The sequence below is a fragment of the Acinonyx jubatus genome, chromosome E1 (genome assembly GCF_027475565.1).
Source record: "Acinonyx jubatus isolate Ajub_Pintada_27869175 chromosome E1, VMU_Ajub_asm_v1.0, whole genome shotgun sequence".
Taxonomy (NCBI): domain Eukaryota; kingdom Metazoa; phylum Chordata; class Mammalia; order Carnivora; family Felidae; genus Acinonyx; species Acinonyx jubatus.
In genome coordinates, this window is record NC_069397.1 from 56,889,145 (window position 1) to 56,915,686 (window position 26,542).

The 26,542-nt window shown below is 59.0% G+C and overlaps 2 protein-coding genes across 2 annotated transcripts in view; both read right to left on the reverse strand.

Annotated features, from left to right (window-relative positions):
- Nucleotides 1-26,542, reverse strand: part of TIMP2 (TIMP metallopeptidase inhibitor 2) — a 47,662-nt gene that overhangs the window by 13,259 nt on the left and 7,861 nt on the right. The gene's annotated exons all lie outside the window — the stretch shown is intronic.
- CEP295NL (CEP295 N-terminal like) lies at nt 11,088-12,122 on the reverse strand. Its single transcript, XM_027052575.2, has one exon. The coding sequence runs from the start codon at nt 11,943-11,945 to the stop codon at nt 11,235-11,237; it is 711 nt and encodes a 236-aa protein (XP_026908376.2). The 5' UTR covers nt 11,946-12,122; the 3' UTR covers nt 11,088-11,234.

A 26,542-nucleotide genomic window follows, 5' to 3' on the forward strand; every position in this document is an offset into this window, starting at 1 on the left:
AAGAGTCTATCCCGCTACGCCTAATCTGTCCCAAACGTGTCCCTGAAAGATGTCCTGTGGTTGACTCTCTGTGATAACGACACAGGTTCTGTAGGGAGCACGACAGAGGAAGGGTCAGAGCGCTTTACCCGCCAAAGGGTATCGAACCGGGTGAGGAGGCAGTCACGGGCATCCCGGCCACGGAAGGAGCCCCCACGGAAGGAAAATGACCCCAGACTGGGACACAAGGTGAAGGAGAGGGAAGAGGCCGGGCTGGGAAGGTTCTGGAGTGTTTGCAAGAGCCTGAGGCTGCTCGTGGGCCATGCCCCCCCCCCCCCCCCCACGGCCTCCTCCTAGCAAGGAAGGCAGACCCCGGGCCCCAGCCTGTGCCCTGACAAGGTGAGGTGGGCAGTTCCCGTGTCATTTGGGCAGAGCCCTCCCCTTCCCCATTTTGACCCCTATCAGCTGGTGGCACGGCCTGTTTTAAGAGCTTTAAATGCTTTGGCCTCCACAACTCAGCTGTGCAGGGTCACCCATTAATGGAATGTGAGCAAGACAGAGAAAGAAGGAACAGACAGAACCGGGCACCAAGGCGCCTCTGTTCTCCACTCGCGGGTGGGCAGCTCGGATCTCGGGACTCCCTGGCCAGGGTGGTCTTCCCACGGAGCCCGGAGGCTCAGGCACATGGACCCCCCGTCTGTGCCCATCCCCCGGATCCCAGCCTGGCACCAGGGACCAGCGCCCCCGCCCCACCCAGGCCCAAACCCCGTTCATGTGTCTTCTGTTGCAGCTGAGTCATGACCGGCCAAGGCCACGGGTTCCTGTTTTCGGGGCTGAGCCAGGCCCCAACCTGCAAACCCACATCTAGGAAATGCCACCCAGTGGGCCGCCCAGAACCGAGGGCTCTGCCCTTGGCAACAGGTCAACCTGTTTCCATGGCTCCTCCTGGCCCTGGCATCAGCGGACTTTTTCTAGACGCATCCCTCCTGGCTCAAGTGTCCTCCTCAGCCGCCCACTGCCCTCGTCTAAAACGGGAGACCCTTTGCAACCCGGTACCAGGAGGTATGTATTTCAGTTACCCCCAGCTGCTCCCATCCTGCTGTTCCACCAGCCCATAATAGTCCCTTGAACCCAAACCTGCCCAGGGGTGTCCCCACCTCTGCTCCAAATGCCATCTACCCCTCCCCTGCCTGGGAAACTTCTATTCATCCTTAAAGACCCAGATAAAACTGCCCTTTCCTGTCTTGCTCTGGGAAATCCTGTCCTCCCATAGCATTTGGCACATTCCACACTCTCATCCATCCTGTCGTAAACACCTGTGCACCTGCCTTTCTGATAGGCAGAGGCTACGTTCTCTTTTTTTTTATGTCTATTTTTGAGAGCGAGCGAGAGAGCGCGCGTGTGTGCATCAGCGGGGGAGGGTCGGAGAGAGAGGGAGACACAGAAGCAGAAACAGGCTCCAGGCTTCAGCCTCCGAGCCATCAGCACAGAGCCCGACGCGGGGCTCGAACCCACAAGCCGTGAGATCATGACCTGAGCCAAAGTCGGACGCTCAACCGACTGAGCCACCCAGGCGCCCCATTTTTTTTTTTTTTTTTTTTTTTTTGGCAGAAGCTATGTTCTAGGCACAGAGCAGGTGGCGCTCACCAGGTATTCGCCAGATGGAAATGAGCTGTACCTGAGAAATCTGGGGATCCAGGTGAAGTCTGTCTGCGGTCCCTTGTACTACCTGTGTAATCTATACCCTACTGCAACGCCACGTTAAGACGTGTTCATGCAAATCAGGAAACATACCAGATTAACCCTGTCTCCTCCCGTGACACCGTCACCGGCTGATGATATCAAATGAACCAGAAACATCCAAGGGAAGCCACGGTTCTAGAAAGGGCATTGCTGCTGGATTTTACTATAATACACCCAATTCTGCATGCTTTCTAGAACTGCCTTCCAGAAGCCCCGCTACCCCCACACAATGCTCAACCCGAAATAGGTGCTCAAGAAACATCACTCGCTGGCAGGCAGAAGACAAGCAAACGCTACTCTCAGACGGCGAAAAGGTTCCACTGCCTTCCATGCCGTTTTCTCCCAGAAAAACCCCTAAGGCTCCCAGGCAGCCCAAATCCTAATTCAAAAGGGGCAGCACCGGGCTAGATTGTGTGTCAGCCCCTCCCCCTCCGCGCAGCCTCTGGGAAGTTCCCTGACGACCGTCCCGGAGACACAGCCGCTCACGTCCGCAGCTGAGGTGCCACTGCCGGTACCCGCACTCCCTCCGGGTGCGGTGAGGGCTCGGAAACACGGTGCCCGGGGCCCCACGGACCTCTAGCTCCGGACGACAGAACAGCAAAAGCGCTGTGGCGAAGAATGGCGCGCACGTCCCCACTCTTGCGGGTGACGGGTCTGGAGAGCCACACCTGCTGGCCGCTCGGGTCCACACCGCACATCCCGGTCAGCACGAATCCCAGGGGCCGGTCTGACGCGGCTCCCTGACATGCTCGCTCTGGCCTAGGGCGACAGACTCCACACTTCCCGGTTTCAGATTATCGGAAAGAAGGCACCGGTTGCATCCAGGGTCCGGGGTCCACTCGCGGGGTCGGACTAGAATGGTAAGTGGCTCCCGGGCTGCCAGCTGCTTGCAGGGAAGCGGGGGGAGGGGCCCGGAGGAGCTCGGACGGGGCTCGTCCACGCAGCACAAGAACTCAGGTTCTTCGGCGTCTTTGAATTCTGCGTGGGGACCCCCTCTCTCCACTTTGCAAAACGAGAGAGAAGGTGAAGGAAAGAAAGAGAATGAAGAGAAGCAAAGACCAGTTCTCTGGCGATCTTCTGGGAGTGTCAGCGCCCTCCTGACGGGAAGGAGAGGCGCGACACATACACCTGTCCACGCGGGCTCGAGCCCCAGAGCCGCCAACCTGCTCCGGGCAGCAGGGGCTACTTGGGCTCAGCACTGTAGGTGGGGGAAGGGCACGCGAAAAGCTTTAGCGAATAAATTTATCAGAGCCAGAGGATCCCACAGGCAAGTGGAGGCAGGAGACCTGAGGGGAAACAGGACAGAGGGGCCCCACAGGGCGGGAGGGCTGGAGGGGCACCAAGGTGGACCCCAACCAGCTCTGGCTGCCGACCTTTGGACCCTCAGTCTTCTGCCCCCAGCACGAGGCCAGAAACTCAAGAGTCTGGGGTTGGGTTGCATTTCAAGCGAAATCCTAAAAGCATGGGCCTCCTTCTGCTGCCCATGGGAGAAAGGGGGGAGGTGTGGAGGGCCTTCAAGGAGCATCCAACCCTGGCAAGAAGTTAGACAATGACAGGAAGACAGAAACGCGCACCCTCGCGGCGGACAGGGAGGAGGCAGAGAACTCTCCAGAAAGGCATCTCCCACACCCCAGGCGATGGGCATCTCCAGAGCTCTGGGATGGAGACTACTCTAAGCATAGGACGGGTCCCTCTCAGTCCCAGGCCGCTGAAAGACCAGGGCTGGGGAAAAGCAGAAAAGAATCTGAGAGGAAGTTAAAATCCAGGCATGGACACACGTTTGCTGGGCCCAGTGTCCGGCCCTGGGGTGGGTGATCGGCCCACGGCCTGCCCACCCCCCAGCAGCGAGGGGTTCTGCTCCGCTGGCCCACCCTCCGCCGTAGGAACCAGAGGCAGCGGCGGGAACAAGAGGCTTTATAAAGATCCTTGTTCTAACTGCTTTGTGCTAAAAAATGATGGCCTCTCCCCAAGCTGCTTGGATTTTGTTTTTTCTTCTTTCCTTTCTGCCGTTAACACAACATCTGGGTTTGAGATCAAGGGTGATACACTGGCTGATGAATTCACCGCCAGATGTTGGCTACTGGAATGCACAACCGTAGACTTAATTCAAAGCACACGCAACCGCAGAAGAGCCCCTGCCCCCACCCCTCGGGCCACGGACACCACATGATGTCACTTCCCCCGGCTAGCAGCCTGCAAAACCGATCCCTCGCACTCCCAGCCAGATTTGGGATGGAAAAGAGCTGGGCGGGTGGAGAGTCAAGGGCAGAGACGATGATCCCAAGAACACAGGCTGGGTTCAGACTCTGAGAGAGGACGAGCACCCGGGGAAAAGCCAGGGAGGCCAGACTGTCCTGGGAGGGGGGAGGGGGGGCAGGGGAGGGGCAGCAGGGGGCTTCTGGGAAAACTAGGGTGTCCTCAGCGCACGGCAACGTGGCCTGGGCTGGCCAGGGGGTGTGGTTCACTCGACCAGCCCAGGCAGAGATTCACATCTTCCCCCCCGGACCCCACCAACATCTTTTGAGTCCTACTGTGTCCGTGGACGTTCCTGGGAGGCCACGAAGGATACAGCAAGCCGTGCCCATAATCCGCGGGGGGGAGCCAGACCCACAAGGAGAGCTCTCTTTGCCAAGTCTGTGTATTTTATTCTCACCGGGTCGTCTTTACTATCTTGCCATGGGCCTGGCCACCCTGGAGGCATTTCACCTGCTACGCTTACGAACGTATCCTAATAGGACACTTTCCAATGGGGCCGCTCTGCCTGGGCACTGGCTCCCGATTCCAAAGCACGGGTCAAGCTGCGGATATTAAAACGTGACTTCTAGACCTTCGAGGCCTCGTCTCAACAAACTCAACACACGCTAAGCCCCCAGGCCCCGGTTCCGGGCGAGGCTGAGCTTCTGGCGTATGGAAAAACCACGCATTTGCCCAGAAGAGACGTGGGAATCTCGGGGTTCGGAAAAAATACTCCTGTAAATACAAGGTCAAAATCCAGCCCCGGATCATCTGAGCCTCACCAGTGCACTGACTCAGAGCGGCAGGGCTGGCTCAGCATCAGCACAGGCCACGTCCCCTCTCGGCCCAGCCTACTCTCTGTGGCCTCCAGCGTGAACCCGGGAGGGTCGCCCAGGGAGAGCACTGCCCGCAGGGACACGGCTGCTTTGCCCTTCCACCCTGCTCCCAGGCCCGTGGTCCCTCCAGTCAGGGGCATGTTCCCGGGGCCACGCGCCCAGGGGGAGGGAAAGATAGCGTCTCGACTACATTTGCCAGACGTGTGCCCTGGACCCTCCTGTCCTGTGTCCCCAAGAGCGTGCGGGGCCGCCGGGGCGAGTGTGGGGAAGGCCACTTCTCACACGGAAATGAGGTCACTGCAGCTGCAAACGCCCTCCGTGGGTCACCCGGTCCCTGTCCTTGTCTCCACGTACAATTACATGCCAACCTCTTCAGAGGAAACCCAGCTGCCACTGACTCCAGGTGGGCTCCACTCCGCTGGGGGCTCGGGGACAGCTGCAGGGGCCCTGCCGTCTAGACATTTACACCTTCCAACCGCAGAGCTACCCAAGTCCCCGCCGACACCTGCCGCTACGTCCTGCGGCTGCTGCTTAGGACGAGACTTTCTTACCCCTCTAGGGTGGACGGGCGACACCGGATGGCTGGTCGACCTGGCTGGAGCTCCTTGAAGGTAATGAGCGTGTCTAAAGCCTGGCTGAGGGTAGCCTGGCCCCGGGACACGCCCTGGAGGGGGCCCCTCCATCCCACCTTCAAGGCCAGAGTTGGGAAAGTGAGGGGGTGCCCCCGTCCAGCATCTAAGCCCAGTGGTAACAGCTGTGGCGTTGCCCCACAAAAGCTGTAACAAAATTACTAGGTTTTCGGGGCCCCCAATTGCCGTGGGATTCCCTAACTGCTTGCATGTGACTAAAGCACTTCCGGTGGCTGGTGGGGGGGGCACAGGAAAGACAGTTGTGAACCCCTCCAGTGGGACTGCATTTGCATGGCGAGCAGGGTGGGCGGACCTCACCAGCTGCACGGTGGGGGACAGGGCAGACAGTGACCCAGAAAGGGAACCGTGCTCGCGTGGGCTGCAGGCCTGCTCAGACCCCCCGGGGCTTGAGGCCATGAGGCCATGCCCCTCCCCCCAGAACTGCACCACGAGGAAGCGGGGTGTGGTCAGAGAGCCTGGGAGAGGCCACAAGGACATCAAGTGCTGGCTCAGCACCCAGAAGCACACAGGAGCATCCGGCCCCACCTGCCCCTCTGGTCTCACCGTGTGCCCACCCCCCAGCTTTGTAGGTGCCCCTCGGTGGACACGGTGGTGAGGGCTTTCCCCAAACACCTGGCTCTGCCTTCCCTGGTGTCAGCGCCCAGCCCCTCTCGGGTCGGCAGTGCAGCAGACTTCCTCCAAGGCCAAGTTTTTTAGGGAACTGAGAAGGGGGAAGAGGCATCATTTCACAATTAAAGGCCTCCCCATGGTGCCAGGAGGCAACCAGGGGCTTCCTCCACTGAGCAGCAGCACTGGGAGACCAGATGGCACCTTCGGGTCCCTGCAAGCCTCCTCATCCTGGGGTGGGGGTGGGGGTGGGGGGGGGGTGCTGACATCCCCAGCTCTGGGGCAGGGCTGTGCCTATCCAGGGTGAGGGCAAGGCTTGGCCGGCGGGACTCAGGCCGGTGCTGGAGATGCCTGCACTCACGACCCCCAGGAGCAGATGTGTCTATGGGGGCTGCACGAGAGAGCACAGGAACCAGCAGTGTGGGCCCAGCCCTGGGCCATTCGAGATTCTAGCACATTCGCTTGAGCTGCTGTCCACTGGATGCCCTGTCTCCATGGAGACCAGCACTCCCACCTCCACGGCCCCCTCGGGAGCAGGAGGGAGCCGTCTCTAAGAGCTCATCAGCTGCGCAGAGAAGAGCCTCGGCCCTCGCTGCTCGGCCGCCCTCCCCCCGCCCCCCCAGGACCCTGGCAGGCCCCTGAGTTGCGCCCCGCCACCCTTCCTTCTCCTTGTGAGCCCAGCGGGATCTCATGCCAGAGGCCTTGGTCACGGTTCCCGAAGCCTTGGGCTCAGGCCCTTCCCATTCACGTGCTGCTGAATCACTTGAAAAAAATGCATCCCGATCCTGGGAGGATTTGCTGAGAACAGTGCGGCTTTGTGGAAGGGACTGCTGCTTTGCACTTTCTCCGCCAAGACCCCGAGGAGCAGCCAAGCTCAGCCCCGCAAACCCCAGGCCTGGAGCCCGCAGCGGGGGGCAGCCGCTGGACGGGGCGGGGCAGGAGGCAGAGGGAGCCCAGGGAGGCGTGGAGGGAGCATCTGGCCACCCCCCTGCAATCCCTCCCCATCCGCAGGCTGAGGAAGGGGCACGGAGGGGCTGGGGGCTGGGGCGTCCTCACACTGCCCCTGGCAGGCCGGGACCCCGGGCTAGGCTCTGCTCCGGGCTGCCCCACTTTCAGGGTAAAGGCAGAGGGCTGGGCCCAGGGCTCAGGCCCATCGGCACGGCAGCACCCGTCCCCCTCCTCGAGTAGGGCTGAGGCATGCGGTCTGCGCGCTGACCCCAGCCCACGGCATTTCTCAGGCAGAGACATGGATCCCAGGGCCTACGCTCCCAGCTTCCAACGTGGGAGAGGACCCAGCAGGTCAGTCCGGTCCTCACAGCCGTCTCCCGCATGCCTGGGACGCGGCCCGGACCGTCACAGGCACCGCGGAGGCAGGCCACGCTAACACATCAACTCCCTACCATGTTACATTTCCCGCTCGTCTGAAGAACTACTACAGGGCAGAGAGGGTCCCCCGGGGCCCAAGTTTTAAAAAATCTTACTTTTCCCCATTATTCTACATTCCTGGGGTTCTGGATATTATCATGCACCCGCGACCGTGCCCCTGGCTGGGCGGGGGCAGGGACGGTATGAGGACCCTCAGAGCAGCACACACAGAAGGCAGGGTCACAGCCAAAGCCAACGGTGCCTCTGCCGGTGCGGCAAGAGTAGGAGGGGGGTCATGCCATCACGGGGTGAACCGCCATTCCCGTCTCTTGTCCCGGCACTGCAGGTCTGCACCTGTCCCGCGGGCAGCGGACCTCAGCCGCGCACACGTGCTGCTCTCCTTCTCCAACCCCCCTGGGCAACACCAGACCGGCCACGGAGGCCTTCCCGAGTCCCTGTAGTCTGGGGGCGAGGACTCAGACGGGACTGCCAGGAAGCGACCAGATGGCAAAGGTTCTAGTAAATGAGGGAGGAGATGGAAACAGGGAGCCTGCCTCAAAATATGCGGGCAGGAGCATCAAACCCACGGAAAGTTCTAGAAAATACAGTGTTCGGAGAGGGAGGACCCAAGAAACGCTTCGGGAGAACGAAGGGGCACAGAGTCATCCGGGAGTCAGGAGTCCTCACTGCTTCTTGGCATGCTCCGTGGGAACCTACCAGGAGCCCCACACTCTTCCAGGTGGCTCTGTCCCAGGGCGTCTGGCACCGCAGTCCAGGTGGGTCAGATCAACAGGGAGCAAAGACAGGGTCTGCCAGGCCCCCAGCCTGCTCTTTGGGCACCTGACATCTTCACAGGGAGTCGGGGGTGGGCTGGAGGGCAGTCTTATTTTCTGCACTACTGGCCCCCAGCTCCTGCAGGACAGGTGGGAAAGGGCAGGGTGTCTCATCCCACTCTCTGGGGACAGTGTAGGCGTGACCGTCCGGGCAGCGACGACCCACCCTCCACCATGTCTCACGGCCTATCTCCTGCATCTACTTTTAGCTCAAGTGTAGCTGAGGAGGGGCAGTTCCTCACCTAAAACACACGGGCCACAAATACTACCTTTGAAAGTAGAAACAAAAATCACCCTCTCCAAGGAAGGCTCGTCCATTCATTAGACCGGGGCTTCCAGCTGTCAGAAGACCTCGTTACTCAATGTTTGCGTCCTGTTGTGGCCATGGCTTTAAACCTGGGCATCTCACAGCACCCTCTCCGACCACGGAGAAGCTTCAGGAACAGGCAGGAGCTCCAGGTACCTCATCTTGAAATGTGCAACACTGGGCAACGCAAAGCCAACACCCCTCCCGGCCCGGGGCTTCGTTCTTAACGGTACTGGGCTTAGATCAGATCGTCGAGTTGGCTTTGCAGTCCTGACCCATGACATTCCAGAACCAGGGGACAAAACGATCACACATTTTCTCCACCTAAAGCGGAAAAGCCAGACCGACAACAGAGTCCGAGGAGATGCTTTCAATGAGACGAAAACGCGCGCGGCAACAGAAGCCTCCTCACCCGAGATACTGAAGATTCGAAAACAACCCAAAAAACTCAGTGGGGTGTTGTTACTGCCCCATCCAGGTGGCGTATTTGGGGGTTCTGTGAGCCCGATGCTCTCCAGGGAAGCCCAGTTCAGCTTTCTCATGTGCCTGGGTCACCCCACATCTCCCTGGGCACACCCCACAGGATGAGGGACGGGGGACAAACCCCAAGTTCACAGGCATGTAGCTAAGAAGGCACAGCAGCCACGAAACAGAAGTAGCACACAGGCAGAAGCCGGTTTTGAGCAAATATTCCAGCCTTGGGCTCACAACCGTTCATGACGTCATCCGTTAGGAAATGCACGTTAAAAGGGAAAAGGCCATTCATGGGCCAGTGATACAAATGCATCACGACCGAAGACGGATGATCCCACTCCGTGCACCTGAGGTCCTGGGGAGGGAGGGGGGACGCAAGCACGTCCTTCATACGCCGGTCCAGGGTCTCCTAACTATGGCTTGAGGTCCCAATCCACACCCACACCCCCCATTTTTGTAAATAAAGTCTCACCGGAACCCGGCCACGCCCATCCCAGTGTGAGTTGCCTATGGCCGCGTTTGTGGGTCATTGCCACAGACTGGCTGGCTGGCAAAGCCTGAAAAATTTACTGTCCTGTTCTCTGCAGAAAAAGTTTATCCACCCCCATCCCAGCCCCTAAGTATCTGCAACTGACAGATGAACCCCCGCCGCCCAGGGCAAGGTCTCCAGGGCTGCTGGGTCAGGGGTACAGCCGGGGGTGGGACACTGACCAGCCGGCCAGGTGCCCCGCCACTGCCAGCCCCAGGCGAAGTCGCCAGGCTGGCCCGGTTCTGGGGACCACTCCCCTTTCCTCCCTCCGCCTCTGTCTTCTCCTCCCTCTCTTCCTGCCTCTCCTCCGCCTCACTCTCACTTCCTGATATTAAAGTTACAAGAACGTATACTAAGCGAGGTCCTGTTAAACGATGTTGGTTTTGTGGGTCTGAAAAAGACTTCAGAGGTTTCAGTGAGATCTCCCCGTTTCGGTCTCGGCCAACGGCTAAGCAACACCACATTGAAACTTCTGAAACTGTGCCTGCTTGACCCTGGATTCCCCTGAAAGTCCAGTGTCTGTCCGGCCAAAACATGCTTCATTCACCTGAGTCTCCGCTGTGCGAGCGGCGCGAGCGGGCAGCCCCCACCCGTGGCCAGGCCCGCGGACTGTGCCCCACAGGGGCTGCCGCGGTCACGCCGGGGAGGCCGCCGTGAAGCGGGGTGCCTACTGGCTCCTGAGCGGGTGACGCAGACACAGAGGGCACGGGCTTGGGTACCAACGGTGCATTTATTGTGGGCGGAACTCTCGCGCTTATCACATCCTCTGGAACTCCTGCAAGCGTTTCCTGGCGTCTTCGAGAAACTGCTTGTGCAACTTGTTTTGCTCTTCAATTTGCTGCTGAAGGTCACGGATCATCTGACTGTGCCCGTCATCGTCCGTGAAGCTAGAGGGCCAGGGGGAAGTGGCGTTGCCTTCATACGGCCCTTCCTCGTCCGGGTCTCGGGAGGAGGGGGACTTCAGAAGAGCCACGCACGCCCTTCCCTGTTCTCTGGGCTCCTCCAGCTCAGTCTGGGGGTGGGCTCCCCAGCTCAGCCCCTGGGGTCCCGTCTGCCGACCCGGCCTCCGCCCCGTCTCCGCCCTCCGCCCGGGCCGCAATGCCATGCAGCCAGCTCCGTCTGGCAGGTCTTGTGGGGCAGGGCGACGGGGGCCCCCGGCCAGCGGGTCGAGCCCGGCCGGTGCCCGCCCAGAGCCGGAGCACGGGAGCCGGGTCTCTTCACCGACAGACCCTCCTGCCTGGGGAAACGACGGCTTACTCTCATTCCCAAACGTGAGCTTGGCCAACCTGTGATACTTGGGCTTCTCGAGCTCGCTCAGGAACTTTCTCCACGTGTCTCGGGACGCCGTCTGGCGGGCGTCCACATCCGCGGGTCGCATGGGCCCCCTGCCAGGATCCATTTCCGTCCCCACACCTCCCGTCTTCTGGTCTCTTTGGGTCTCGCCTCCGTAGCCTTGCATCCCCGAGAGGCCGTGCTCCCCGCCGGGGTTGTGACCCGCCCCGGGCCTGGGTGCAAGGTTCAAGATCAGGTGTTCCTTCAGCTTTCCCTTGGTGTCAAACAACCCTTCGGAGGCAAACTCCAGCTCCCTCTGCCACCTGCTCCTGTCACCGTGCCAGCGCAGGGACACGGGTGACGTGGCTCCCCTTCTGAGGGGACAGCCAAGCGGCCACAGCTGTTCTAGGTCTTTCGCTTTTCCCGGGGACCCTGATCCAGACAGCTGTTTTCCAGGCCTTGGACGGGAGGACGCGCCTCCTTTCCCGGCTGCCTCCTCCCGTCCCAGGCTCCTTCTCTCTCCCTTTTCTCCAGACGTTCCCGTCCCTCCACGGCAGCCAACAGCTTTCCCGTGTTCACCCCTCTGCTCACCTGCGGGTCAGCGGGACGGCGGCCACCGCCGGTCTTTGTCGAAGGCACTCGCTCCCCCTTATTCTTCTCTGGGGCGCGGCGGGGGCGACGGGTCAGGCCTGTGGCTTTGGTAGCCCCCTGCTTCTCCGTGCCCACCGCCTGCCTCTTGGTGCGCTGGGGCCGCAGTCTCACCGGCTCCTCTGGGTGACTCCTCTCTGCTCTGTGCTTCTCCCCGGCCCCCTGCAGCCGGGCCGGTCCTCGCTGGGCAGGCCCCTCCAAGTCGGGTGGGTGCTCCCTGGCCTGTCCTCCCGCGACACCGAACAGATGCGCTAAACACGGCCTCTCCGGGCCTCGCGCTCGTGGGCTCGGGGACCCTGACTTCGGCCCCTCGGCCGGGCGCCGGGGCTGCTGGAGGTCTTGTCTTCTCTGCAGAGCGAGGTCTCCTCTCTCGCGGGCTTGGAGCAATCTGTGCTTCCGCCTCAAAAGCGGGGCTTCGTGGTGGGGGCCGGAACACGGCTGAGCGGTCCTGCCTGTGTTTCTTCTCATGTCGGTGGCCTCCGCGGACACGGCTTCGGAGGGAGGGTGGTGGGGGCCAAGGCGCCAGGGGCTGAGGACACGCAAGGACAGGAGACGCACGCGGCGGCCCGGAACGCTCTGAGGAGAGCGAGCCCCTGGAGACAAGGCACACGGAGCTCGGAAAGTGGGACGAGCCCTACGACATGTCCCTCTGTATCACTTTGGCCCACACCCGCCCGCCAGGGCCCAGGCTCTGTTCCCAACTCGTCTTGCACACCTTTAACAAGATCCCGCAGGGCGACTGTTCCCGGTGGGGTGTGGGTCTGCTCTGCAGGGGACACGCGGCAATGTCTGGACACATGCTTTACTGTCACGACATGCCAGTGTCTGGTATGTGGAGGCCTGGGACGCTGCTCCCCATCCCGCGCTGCCCCGGGACGGTCCCCACGACGAACGCTGGTTCAGCCCCACACGTCAGCAGTGCCGAGGTAGAGACCCCCACCCCGGGAGACGCATCGGGACTCAGGCAGGGGCGGAAGGGGGCGAGGGTCTGGTCTCTGCAGGGGGAGCTGCTTGTAAATGGCAGGGGGAAAGGGAGGAGGAGGACGAGGAGGCTGCTAGGCAGGATGTGTGTGCACGTGTGCAAGGGTGTGCGTGTGCAGGCATGTTTGGCACCAGAATCCAGGGCAAACCAATCAGAGAGGGGGTTAAGCTTCTCTTCTCAGGATTCGCAGCTCTTCGCTCGTGGGATTATCAGAGGGGGACGCTCCGGCCTCAGGAAGGGACCCGGGCTCTGCCCGCCTTCCCAGAAAAGGAGGGGCGTTTACACCAAAAAGGTGTGGAGTCACATCTGTGGCCCCCTGCAGCTGATACCAAGATGAGCCAGGCTGGTGGGCTAAAGGAGCCCCTCCCTGGACCGCTGCAGGCTGTGCCGAGCGCCCCTCCACCACCCCTCCCTGCTCTCATTTCTGTGGGCTGAGCAAGGCCAGCCCAGAGGCATGGTGGGAGTCGGAACACAGCACACGTCCGTGGAACAGCCGACCGTCGCTGTGCGGGGCCCCCTTCCAGCACCTTATACGTTTTGGCTCATCTTTCTTCTGATAACCCTGCAAGGTAAGCAGCTATCAGCACCCCTGGTTCACAGGTGGGGAAACAGAGGCAGGGACCGATTAAGAAACTTAGCCCAGATCACACAGCCGGCAAGTGGCAGAGCCAGGCCTATGCTGTGCACGGGGACCACAGTGCCTTTGACCAACCGAGGGCCGCCGGCTCTGGGTAGATCTGATCACGCGGTTATACACTTTCAGTAGCGGTCAGAGTTACGCTCAGCCAGTGTGCTCACCGCTATGAGCAAGAGGAGGGGGAGAGAAGAGAAAGCTGGGGCATCAAACGCACTGATGGAGGTTTGGTAAAGGGGCCACGGCAATTCAACGGGGGCAAGAGCAGTTTGGGTGTTTTTTCCCCCGATGAATCGTGCTGGGACAGCCACGTGCAAACACCAGAAACACACACCCCCTGTCTCGCCACAGACAAAATCATACACTGTATATAAAAATTAACTCAGGGGGCACCTGGGTGGCTCAGTCGGTTAAGCATCTGACTTCGGCTCAGGTCGTGATCTCACGGTTCATGAAGTCGAGCCCCACATCGGGCTCTGTGCTGACGGCTCGGAGCCTGGAGCCGGCTTCAGATTCTGTGTCTCCCTCTCTCTCTGTCCCTCCCCCACTCACGCTCTGTCTCCCTCTCCTTCAAAAATAAATAAATGTTAAAAAAAAAAAACAAAAACCACACTGACCATCGTGTCAGTTTTGGAAAAAAAATTAACTCAGAATGGATCGCAGACCTTAACGTAAGGTCTAAAACCACGGCTGTTCAGAAAGAAACGTGGGTACATCTTCACGACCTTGGGTTAGGTAAAGATGTCTCAGATACAACCCCAAAAACACAACCAATCAAAGAAACTGATAAAATGCCATCGACACTCAAGCCATTTCCCTGCCACGAGACATCGTTAGTAAGTGAGGACACAAGGGATAGACTGGCAGGAAATACCTGTGAGTCACGTATCCAACAAAAAAAGGCTTGAATCCAGATTATGTGAACCACTCAAAATGCAGGAAGACAAACAATCCCATTTGTATAAATTTTTTTTTTTAACGTTCATTTATTTTTGAGACAGAGAGAGACAGAGCATGAACGGGGGAGGGGCAGAGAGAGAGGGAGACACAGAATCGGAAACAGGCTCCAGGCTCTGAGCCGTCAGCCCAGAGCCCGACGCGGGGCTCGAACTCACGGACCGCGAGATCGTGACCTGAGCCGAAGTCGGCCGCCTAACCGACTGAGCCACCCAGGCGCCCCACAATCCCATTTTTAAACGGGCACACACACACACACAACGTCAAACCAGACCCTTCCCTAAGGGAGAGGCACACCGCCAATAAGGCGCGAGACGCTCAGCACGGACGGTCCTCGGGGGAACGCACACTGAAGCCACAGCAAGGTCCCATCCACACCCGCCGGGCGCAAATTACGGCCATAATTAAAAAGACGGACAATAACAAGTGTTGGTGAGGACGGGGAGGAAGCAGAAGCCTCACACACTGCCGGCGGGAACGCAAGATGGTGAGGCTGCTTCGGGAAGGAGTTTGGCCGATTTTTAAAAAGGCAAACCCAGATCTGTCAGGTGACCCGGCAGTCGTGTGGCCAAGAGAAAGGAAAGCACGTGACCCAAGACACGACCTTCCCAGGGGAAGGTGGGGAGCTCGGGTCTGAGTCTCAGATGCCCAGGACTGAACTTTTCCCAACCTGGGAATGGCCACGGTGGTGTCCCAACGGGGCAAGAGGGGTCTGGAGAACTGTGGGTGTCCCCTCGTCTGCCGTGGAAGATACCCGCGGGGAGGGGGGAGAGTGTACCCCGAGATCTGGCGGTCCACGGGCTCCCCTTCTGCTCACTGGCCCCGGTCAGTATCCTGGACACGACTCTCCCACTCTGGAGTGGCCCCCACCAGTTCATCACCCTGAGCCAGCCCCCCGGAGGCGGACACCCCAACGCCGCTGAGCTACGCCCCCCTCGCTGTCCGTCCACGTCCCCGGCTCCTGCGTGCTGACGCTCCAAGCCCGACCCCGCTCGCTCACTTAAGCCCAGAGTGTTCTCAGCGTCCTGGGGTTCTCCCTCCAGTCTCCTACGCCTGCTCCCCCAGAGCTGGACGGCTGCCCGCCCCATGCCGGCTGCCTGCCGCCCCTCGGGGAAACCACAGCCCCGGTCGCTACACAAGCCTGGCTCAGAGCAGCAGACGGAAGGAAGGCGGTCACCGACTGGCCTCCAGTGCCAAGCGGACACTGGGCCCATTCTCTCTCTCACCCTCTGCGGCCCCAGCGCGGCGGCCGCCCCCAGGCAGTCGCTCAGACAGCCTTCCGATAGCGACAGGCCCCTGCCAGGCTGCTGGGGGGACCCCGTCTGTGGGCGGCGGGGAAGCGCCAGGCCCACAGCGGACTCCGGGGCATGCCGCGCCCGTGAGCAGGAAGGACAACAGTGCCACAATTAGAGGCCGGGAGGTGCCCAGACCAGGGGCTCCGACGGCAGGCAGGACGGAGGGTCTCGGGCCCGCGGCTCCCTCCCGTGTACAGGACGCATAACGCCACGGGGCTACTAAGCGGGGACACAGTAGAAGCCGACCATCCCTCCCACGTGGTCTCACCGTGAGGAGCTCTATTCCTACCCCACTTTTGGATGGGGAAACCGAGACTCAGAGACGTCAAGTAACTTGTCTGAGGCCACACAGCTCAGAGGCAGTACAGCAGGGATTCGAATCTGAGCAGGCAGACCCCTGATCTGAGACACCTACCCTGCAGCTGAGGGGGGTCAGATCACCCAGGGGCGCCTGGGGGGCTCAGGTGGTTAAGCGTCAGACTCTTGCTTTAGGCTCAGGTCATGATCTCCTGATTCGCGGGTTTGAGCCCCGTGTCGGGCTCTGTGCGGGCAGCGCGGAGCCTGCTTGGGATTCTCTCTCTCCCTCTCTCTCTGCCCCTCCCCTGATTGTTGTGTCTCTCTCTGTCAAGATAAATAAATAAATAAATAAACTGCAAGCAAAATTAAGAACTTGCCACCTGACACCTGTCCTCTCGGGATTCTGAGGCGCACAGCTTCCGTGCTAAGCGGGCGGCGGCGGGGGGGGGGGGGGGCGGTCCACAGTGTTTTCCGGGTGCTTTTCTCTGAGGTCATCGAATGAGCCACCCTCCCCTTTCCCATTCGAGTATTTTACTTGAACATCGAAAGGCAAGATCTAGCCCAGTGCTTCCTGAATCTCGTGGAGAGTCAGATTTTGATCCGGAAGGTCTGGGGTGAGGCTGGGGGCTCCGATTTCTGAGGAGCCCCCAGGGGAAGGGCTACTCTGGTCGGGGGACCATACTTTGAGAAGGGTGGCCCTAGTAGGTGGCTCTAGCCAGTATCAGGGCCTTGATCTGCCTCCTCCCCAGGCCCCTCCCCACCTGAGCCCCTCCGGAAGACCCCTAATCAGGCTCTCTGTGCCCCACCCCCGCCCTGACCCCGGCCACTCCTCCTCCGTCCTCGGCCACCATTCCAGCCCAGCTGGTGGTCGGGCTGTGACATCTTCTCACCCACACCAGCAGGTCTCCAGGTGCAGCCCACAGCCCGCCTGCACCCCCGTCACCTGCACCGCCGGTGAAAATGCAGATTCCGGGGCCCTGCTGGCAGGGTGTGATCTGGCTCCCCGCCGTTCCCAAATGCTCCCCTCCCACCATCCGGGTCCAGCGCCCCGGATGCACAATTTCTTGTTCCACCAACAGACACCTCCTCAGCCCCACCCACGTTTCCCAAGCCAGGTCCGGTGGCCCCCTGGGCTCTGCAGCAACTAGAGAAACACTCCTGCCCTCTCCAAAGGCCTGCAGGCTCAGTGCCTGGGTCACAGGGTTTAGCACCTTTTCTTTGAAACACACAAAAATAGACACAGAAAGGCTCCCGTTAGCTGGTGTGGCCAGCGAGGGAGAACATCTCCATATAATTAAGGCTTACCCTCTCAGATGCAAAGTTCATCATTTCTGTCCTCTGAGAGTACACAGAATAGATCAAACTTGACCTCTTTTGGAACACTCCAGATTCTGTTTTGGACGGTAACATAAAGATTCCCTTAAAGGCTTTTAAAATGCATAGGACTAGGGGAGCCTGGGTGGCTCAGTCAGTTAAGCGTCCGACGTCAGCTCAGGTCATGATCTCACGGTTCACGAGTTTGAGCCCCACGTCGGGCTCTGTGCTGACACAGCTCAGAGCTTGGAGCCTGCTTCGGATTCTGCGTCTCCCTCTGGCTCTGCCCTTCCCCTGCTCGTGCTCTGTCTCTCTCTCTCTCTCAAAATTAAATAAACATAAAAAAATAAATAAGAAAGATATTAAAATGCAGAAAACTAAAAAAATAACGAAAAGAAAGAAAAAGACACGTGTATGGTAAGGTTCCTCTATACTAAGTGACCTCCCCGAATACAATCTGGGTTTTACAGGTTGACTTTTTTCTCTTTAATATTTATTTTTGAGAGACAGAGCATGAGCGGGGGAGGGCCAAGGGAGAGGGAGACACAGAATCCGAAGCGGGCTCCAGGCTCCGAGCCGTCAGCACAGGGCCCGACGCGGGGCTCGAACCCATGAACCGTGAGATCATGACCTGAGCTGAAGTTGGACGCCCAACCGACTGAGCCACCCAGGCGCCCCTCTACGTTGACTCTTTATAGCTGCCTATGTCCTCCTCCCTGGTTGTGAGACAGACAGACAGAGTGACAGCCAGCGCCCTATCCTCCTTTCTCCAACAGCTCCCAACTCCTGTGGCCTGCCACCCACACAAGGGAGCTTGTTAAACTGTGTCCGAAGAATAAACAGAGTCTGCGGTACGGGGCACGCACAGGCTCTTCTGTGAGTCAAGTTCACGAGTGTGTGAGTCGAGCCGTCCCAAGTCCAGCTGCACAGAGAGCCAGCCTGCAATTCCCCGCGGGGACACAGAAAGCCAGCGGCGGCGTTAGAAGGCACACCTCCAGCTCAGAAGATTTTTAAGAGGCTTGAACACCCGACCAAACCTGACAACACTCGATGGGTCGGGAAGACATTTACAACCCACACGTGGGCCCCCCCAGCCCCGGCTGCACAAGCGCAAAGCGGGAGCGGCTCGGCAGGGACGCGCGTGATCTTTACCTGCGGCGACAGAGAGGCCTCGGACAAGCAGGGCGACGGTCCGGCCCGACGCTGCCCCGGTCGGACCCCAGCCGGGCGTGGAGGGGACGCGCAGAGGAGCTGGGGGGCACGTGGAAGAGGCACGCCCACACCCGGGGAGCCCACCCTGCTGCCACCCCACGGGATGGAGTGAGGCAGCCCGGCTCACGGGAAGGCTCGGTGAACGTCCAAGCACCGCAGAGACGTAAACGCAGACGATGCAACCCACGTGCACGGAGCCGACAGACGTGTGTCAAAATAACCTTAAGGGGGCAAGAGATGTCGACAGCCAGCATGTCTGCTTAGCATCGGGGGCAAAGCTTCATAAAGCGTAACTAATGAAATGCTTTGGAATTAACCTAATTAAGAAATATATACATGTGGTTTCCCCTGGGTGGCTCAGTCGGTTGAGCGACCGACTTCAGCTCAGGTCATGATCTCGCGGTTTGTGGGTTCGAGCCCCGTGTCGGGCTCTGGGCTGACAGCTCGGAGCCTGGAGCCCGCTTCGGATTCTGTGTCTCTGCCCCTCCCCTGCTCATGCTCTGTCTCTCTCTCTCTCTCTCTAAAAAAAAAATAAACAGGGGCGCCTGGGTGGCTCCATCAGTGAAGCGTTCGACTTCGGCTCAGGCATGATCTCATGGCTCATGAGTTTGAGCCCTGCATCGGGCTGTGTGCTGACAGCTCAAAGCCCGGAGCCTGCTTGGGATTCTGTGTCTCCTTCTCTCTCTGCCCCTTCCCCTGCTTGTGCTCTGTCTCTGTCTCTCAAAAAATAAAGGTTAAAATTAAAAAAAAAAAAAAAAAAAAGAAACACTAAAAGAAAGAGAAATATACATAAACTACAAGTTCACTACAAGTTCACTATGGAGAACTACAAGTTCACTAAGGAGAAAATCTGAATACTAGAGAGATGGGTCTTCCCAGAAGGATTCACAAAAAACTAGAGAGTTCCACAAGGGGGGGGGGAGCGGGAGGGGCTGTAGCCTCTCTTCAGGAGGAGAATGAAAAACCTGCCCGTGGAAGAAAAATCCTAAGGAACCAAGAGTGTCTGGAGAGGAGCTTGAAGGAGATGGAAAAGTCTAGAACAGCACGATGTGGTGGTGACGAGTATGAACTGTGTGACCCAGCACAGGTTTCTTAACTCTGGGTGCCTCAGTCCGCTCCTCTGTGAAATAGTGGTAACAGCAGCACCCATCTGCACAGATACTGGCATTGATCACCATGAAACACCCAAATGCTTGGCAAGCTACTTGGGGAAGAGGGTGGTACTTACTGTGTGTGTCTCCAGATGACTGAGCGAGACCAACAACACATTACAGGGAGGTGGAAACTGGCCAGGTGGAAAGGAGCACTTGCTAAATGGCTGTCTTGAAATCCTGGGGGTGCCTTGTAGGTAGTGAGACACCCATCACTGGAGGCATCCAAGCCAAGCCCGGATGAAACAAACATCAGAGACATGTTAAACTCCATTTCTCTGAGCTCTAGCCTCTAACAATACAACCACTGGGCTGCCCAGAGCCTTGGGGTTTGCCCACTTCCTGACTCTCAGCCAAGTTTCCGAGTGGTGGTTCTTAAAGTCAGCTGGGCTTCTGGACCAGCCGAATCAGAACCACTGGGAGCAGGGGGGAGTCATGGTAGAAGAAGAATCCTGCCAAGTCCCACAGCAGAGTTTTGCACCCACATCCTAGGGTGGGGCTTATAAATCTGTACACCCCCCTGACCAGCTTCAGAGACGGACACGAGGCACAGACTCTCCCAAACCCATGGGGGACACCGGGCTAGCCAAGGGGGCCAATACGGCTGACCCAACCGGGAGCTTCCTTTCTAAACGTCCCTTGACTATGTCAATCATCGGGTTTCCCCGAAACCTCGCACCCCCAGGTACCCAGTGCTGGTCAGGGGTCCCCCACGACCCCCAAGTTGCCGCACGATGACTTCTCCCCATTCCCTCAGACAGGGACTTCCAGCGCCAGCCCTGTCCCCAGCCACCACCACCCATCCAGCTGCATATGGAGAGCCCCGTTAGTACAGGACTTTCAAATCCACCTTCTAGGGGCACCTGGGGGGCTCAGTGGGTTCAACGTCTGACTTCGGCTCAGGTCATGATCTCGCGGCTCGTAGGTTCGAGCCCCGCGTCGGGCTCTGTGCCGACAGCTCGGAGCCTGGAGCCTGCTTCGGATTCTGTGCCTCCCTCTCTCTCTCCCCCTCCCCTGCTCACACTCTGCCTCTCTCTCTCTCAAAAAATGAATAAATATTAAAAAAAAAAAAAAAAGAAATTCAAATTAGCCTTCTGGACACGTGGCCTGGCGACCCTGACTGGCCCACTTCCCAAGGCCCTTGTAAGACCTCCCCCCGCAAACAGCTGGGCCCACACGGAGCCCACCCCACGACGGATAAGGGGCGGGCACCACTGGAGCTTTGAACGGCCTGCACTGGGTTCTCCAGGGCGCACTGGCCGAGGGAGGTTGGACTCACAGCTCCCCACCTCGACCAGCAGCGCGGCGTCTGCCCCAGCCGTTGACCAAAGGCAGGCCACTGCCAAGGGAACGACAGAGCTGCTGGCCTGGGACATCAGAGCAGGGCTGAAGTCAGGGACGGTGACCAGCCAGCCAGAGGGCGAGCGCCTATGAGGACACCTGTTGGGAGGCTACCAATCACGAAGATTTGCCTCAAGCGGCTGGCATGACGAGCAGACAGCACACACACAGGCACATCGTGAAGGTCGGGGCGCGGGTGCCCTTTTGGGGTTTAAGGAGGGGCCCGGCAGCACATGCTGGTGAGGAGGGCCAGGGGGTCGCTCTTCTGAGCTGTCCCGAGTCAAAGTCGGGGATCCCCAAGATGCTGCCGCCCCCGGAGAGCCCCCCCCGAGAGCCTCTGTCCCCACTCAGGTCGGGGACCTGCAGGACGCCACTGCTGAGCAGAGCTAACCAGACGAGGAGGGGAAGGGCTCCTGGCCCCGCCCCCTGTGGCCACCCACCCACACAAAATAAGAAACCAGACATGCCTGACCTCGTTTCTAGGGCGGGGGGCGCCCTCCGGCAATCTGACAGCCAAGAAATTTAGTTTGGAGAACATGACTTTGGCCTTAAGAAGTCAAAGCAACTGATTTGGGGGCTTGGTTTCTTCCTTTTTTTTTTTTTTTTTTTTAATCGTTTATGCTTGAGGAAGAGAGAGAAAGAGCACAAGCAGGGGAGGGGCAGAGAGAGAGACGCACACAGAATCCGACGCAGGCTCCAGGTTCCAAACTATCAGCATAGGGCCCAACGCGGGGCGCGAACTCACGAACCGTGAGATCATGACCTGAGCCGAAGGTGGACGTGTAACCGATTGAGCCACCCAGGCGCCCCGGGGTTTGGTTTCTTGAGAGGAGAAGGTTACTAGCGGGCACTTGGCTGAATCGTGGGAATCTTGGGGACAAAAGCCTTTGTCTGGGGCCAGAACCTCCCACCGAAGTTCTCAACCACAGTCTGCCCCCTCCACCCCCTTTTTGTTGGGGTCCCTCTTCCTGGTCCTGCGGGTACAGAGAGTCCTACTTCTGCTGCAGTGAATACCCCTCCAGTCCCCCAGCCCCTTCAGCATGATCTTCTGTACCCACCTCCAGCAAGGGACAAGTTCGGGGTGGGGGTGGGGGGTGGAATAAACACGGCTTCCAAATGTTACAGCTTAGGGGGCCCCTGACGGCCTTCCAGAACGTCCCGGTATGGCCACCACCGTCAAAGACATTTCTCCCGAGCCCCGGTCCTCCTAACACCACCTCAGCAACAGCTCCCCTTCTCTGCGTTGATCTGCCCTGCTCGACGGCATTTCCTCTCTGGGCCCACCACCGGCGTAGGACCAGCCAGCTCAAGCCCAGGCCCGTACCGCTGCGCTCCGCGGTTCGACCCGCACCTTCGCGAACCTTAACTTCGAAAACGACACGTGTCATTCACACGCATCATAGAAAAATTAGGAACCGCACGCTTGTAAGAGAACGTCTCATTTCCCACCCCCATCTGAACACGCCGCGTTAAAAAAAAAAAGAAATTGTACACCATTTGGTCCCGCAGAGCATCAGAAGCTGTGATTTATTTAACTGCTCCCCTGCTGCTGTGTATGTAGGTGTTTCTAACGCTTCCCTAAGACCAACGAGACGGAAATGAATATCCTGACTGAACGCTGGCACGTGTGCCGAATTCCTTCCCTCAGAAGATGCCTAGATACAGGGCTGCCTGATAAGACGGGAGACTGATTTTTAAAGCCCCCGAGTGGCAAGGCCGAAATGCCCTTCCGAGCCTCTCAACTGCTCAGGTTAAGACAGAATCCTACAGCCAAGCCCTTCCAAGGACAGCAAGCCCCTCAGCCAGATGAACCAAGCCACGGGAAGTCCAAAGCTGTGACATCCGGTCCCATTTCTAGAGACGCGTGCCAGGACCAGGCTCCTTGCATTCCTGGCCTGAGCCCTCAGCTGCGTGACCTTGGGTGGGTCATCCAACCAGTCCCCGTCCAGACAGGAGAGGACAGCGGCCTCACCGGCCTCACCGAGGCCTCGGGACCAGGAAGGGACACGGGAGGCCCTTCTGTGCTGGGAAGGCCTCGACAGCTGCTATCTTCATCTAAGAGACGTACAATTGGGGGCGATGAGCCCTGGGTTTTCAATCCCTGCCTTCCAGAACTGGTGCACAAAAAGCCGAGGCCGCTATAGATTTGTTCCTTCCTTCTCCGTCCTGGAGCCACCTTGGATGAGGGGACAAGATGTACGCAACTGGGCGGCCTGCATCCTGGCTCTGCTCTAGCACAACCCTCCCCCGCTCCTGAGATGCCAGGCTGGTCCTTTCCTCCCAGAGACTTAAAAATTGAAGGCTGAACGCTAGGACAGCTGTAGACAGAAGCCCCCAGGAGAGCACTTGGGTACACACGTCCAGCTAATAACCCTGTACCCAAAAAGCAGGGCGCCTTACGTGCCCCCAAAGCCAACCGGCCACAGGGGCCGCCACAATCCTCCTGAAACGCGCACTCTCCTCCGAACGGAACAGGACCCTCTCCACGGACCTGAAGCCCACAAGTGATGCCAAGTCCCCTCTCTCCTGGCCCCTGACAAATGGAGCACCAGCTCTCCAAAGCATCCTGGACTCCGGGCTGGGACTGCGGCCGGGACGCCCAGTGGCCTTGTGACCTGGGCAAAGGGTCAGGTAATCTTCCTCGGCGTGGCAGCGCCCAGTGGTGACGTGAGCCCAGATCCCGCTGGGTACGTGTCAACACGCAAGACACACGGCCCAAACGGTATCACTGCCCCCACACCTCTGCGTGCAACACACTCCTGGCTTTATTCTCACTCCTGTCCTTGCTTTCTGCTCTCTTGCACCTCACGGGACCTGGGGGAGGACAGGGTGGCCTGGGGAGGGTCAGCCAACGCGGCACGGTGAGCTCTCAGCCACCGGGCGTGACCAGCCACAGAGGCGGAGCCGCGGACGGTCGAAGGCACGATCTCTCCTTGGCGCTACGATCTCGATCTCGTGTGATCATCAAGCACACGGGCCTCCTGACACGTGGCCTCACCGTGAGTCCACCCTCGAGCCCCGAACTCCCCATCCGGACGGGGGGAGGAAGGCCGCTGCCGCGAGCTGGCCCCAGGACGGCCCGGCTGGGCTTCAGCGGCCAGAGCTGGCCAGGAACGACGCAGGTTTATTTCCCGCGCCAGCCGCGGCCTCTCCCTAAAGAGCTCCGGGATGGAGCATCGTGCTGGGTCTCAGAATCCTGGGTGCAGTGGGAGGGGGACCGACGGCCGTCGAGGCCCCCCTCCCCCTGCACCGCACTCTTTCGCAGAGCCTTACTTAGCGTCTACGAGGGCACGGCCTCCAGAAGTTCAATCCTGCTCGTACGGAAGAGGAAATGGAGACTCAGACGGGCACAGGGGTTGGGATTCGGAACCACTTCTGGCTGGCCTTTCTCCCAGTACCTTCTACTTTGTCTTTTTTCTCTAACATGTCGGTCTGCTTTCTCATCCCGCCCTTGGCCTTGGTGAAGAATCAGCAGTTGAAATGCTTTCTAACCAGCGCCTTCGATGACAGTGACAGGGGTGAGGGCAAAGCCCGGTGCTGCGGTCTCGTGCCTCACCGGCTCTGTGAAGGTGCCCCCAGCCCCTCATGGGGCTGCCAGGAAGGCCCAACCAACATCTCCAGAGTATAGACCAGAAAGGGACAAGTAAAGCCTCACCCCAAGCCAGGTCCTGTCCCCAAGGACACGCCGATGTGATCTCGGGGTCTCTCTGCCCATGCAACGTTCCACGGCAGAAAGCCGGGGTTTTGCCCTGCAGCTCATCTCTGCCACTGTGCTCGCCGGCTCGAGCCCAGAAGGGGGAGGGGGGGTGGATTCACCGTATCTTTGAGGTCAGTTCGGGGAGTGACACCCCACAGGCCAACAGGGGAGAGGGGAGCCGGCACCAGAAAGCCCACACGTGCAGCCGGTCCTCACGACGGCCCAGGGCTCGGCTTGGGTCCGGCCGGGGCCCAACGGCCCCCGACCGGGCTCTGTGTGCCACACTGCCCACCGCTCGGCTCTGCTGCCCGGCTCAGAAGCCGCTGTGGGCCTCGAACTCCTGGTGCACGGGGCTGCACCCCAGGACACCGGGTTAGAACAGCAGGCTCCAGCGGTGGGAGGAGGCTGAGGGCCACCCCACGCCTCCCGCTAAGAAACCGCAAAGGGAACCCAGTTCAGGGTCCCCTGGCCCTTGTGAAATCAGCCAGCGGTGACGGCCGCTCACCCCCACGAATGTACTAAAAACCAGACTCCTACACCTGGAACAGATGAACAGCCATATGGGAACCGCACCTCAGTAAAGCCGACGGAACTCACGGCCCGTCTCCGAGGCGCATGAAGCATGACGGGTGTTCTGAGGGGCCACGAACCCTGCAGTGTGACCGCTTCTCGGGGGACCCAAGGCAAAGTCAGGCGGCTCTGCGGCGGCACGTGTCCCCAGGCTCAGCGCCCTCACCCGATCACATGGGGGCCTCTCCTCCGCCTCTCCCCTCCCGAGGGAACCTCACTCTGTCCTTCCATTTCCTTTTCCTCTTTGTTAATGTTTATTTTTGAGAGAGAGAGAGAGAGAGAGAGAGAGAGAGAGAGAGAGCAAGTGGGGGAGGGGCAGAGAGCAAGGGAGACACAGAATCCGAAGCAGGCTCCAGGCTCCGAGCTGCCAGCACAGAGCCCAACGTGGGGCTCGAACCCACAGACTGTGAGATCATGACCTGAGCCAAAGTCGGACGCTTCACCGACTCAGCCACCCAGGCGCCCCGGGGGAGAGAATGTTTAAAATGCGAAAGCAGGGATGCTGGGTGGCTCAGTTGGTTAAGCGTCTGACCCATGATTTCGGCTCACGTCATGATCTCACGATTCACAGGGTCCAAGCCCAGCTCTGTGCTGACGGCGTGGAGCCTGTTTGGGCTTAGTCTCCCTCTCTCTCTGCCTCTCCCCTGCTCACTCTCTCTCAAAATAAATGAAAATAAACCTAAAAAAATTAAAATGGGGGAAAGGAAGGAAACCCAAGACAAAAAGAGAGAGGGAGGCACACCGTAAGAGACTCTTAAATACAGAGAACAAACTGAGGGCTGCTGGAGGGGAGTTGGGTGGGGGGGAGGGGCTAAATGGGGGAAGGGCATTAAGGGGGGGGGCACCTGTTGGGATGGGCACCGGGTGCTGTATGTAAGTGATGAATCCCTGATTTCGACTCCTGAAGCCAGTATTACACAACAGTTTAACTAACTTGGATTTAAATAAAATTTAAAAACTAATAAACAAAATAAGATAAAATTAAAGAACAAAATAAATAAAACTAAATAAATAAAATAAATTTGAAAGCACTCAGTGCAACTGGGCTTTTAAAATAAACACGTCCTGGGGCGCCTGGGTGGCTCAGTCAGTTAAACGTCCGACTTCAGCTCAGGTCATGATCTCACAGTCCGTGAGTTCGAGCCCCACGTCGGGCTCTGTGCTGACAGCTCAGAGCCTGGAGCCTGCTTCGGATTCTGTGTCTCCCTCTCTCTCTGCCCCTCCCCTGCTCCTGCTCTGTCTCTCTCTGTCTCAAAAATAAATAAAAACATTAAAAAAAAAACTTAAAATAAATACGTCCTAAAGATTCTTCTAGGTCACAAACATGAATCCGTAACACCGCTGAAAATGACAGCTGAATATTTTGCTGTCAGGATAGAGCTTCATTTATTTGCTCATCTGCAGTCGATGGGCTAACCTCTGAGCGAGAGGTCTTTCACCCTCCACCCTCCACCCTCCCGCCCCAGCCAAGCTCTCGTGGCTCAGAATCCTGAAGGTCGGGCTCCTCTATTAACACCTCCCGTCTTCTCGGCTACCTGCCCGCTGCACGACCCCGAGCAAGTGACCTCATCAGCCGTGCCTCACCGTGACCTTCTGTAAAATGGGGATAACAACT

Coding starts and splice junctions, on each gene's coding strand:
- CEP295NL (XM_027052575.2), bottom strand. CDS start 11,945: ATGAGAAGAAACACAGGCAGGACCGCTCAGCCGTGTTCCGGCCCCCAC.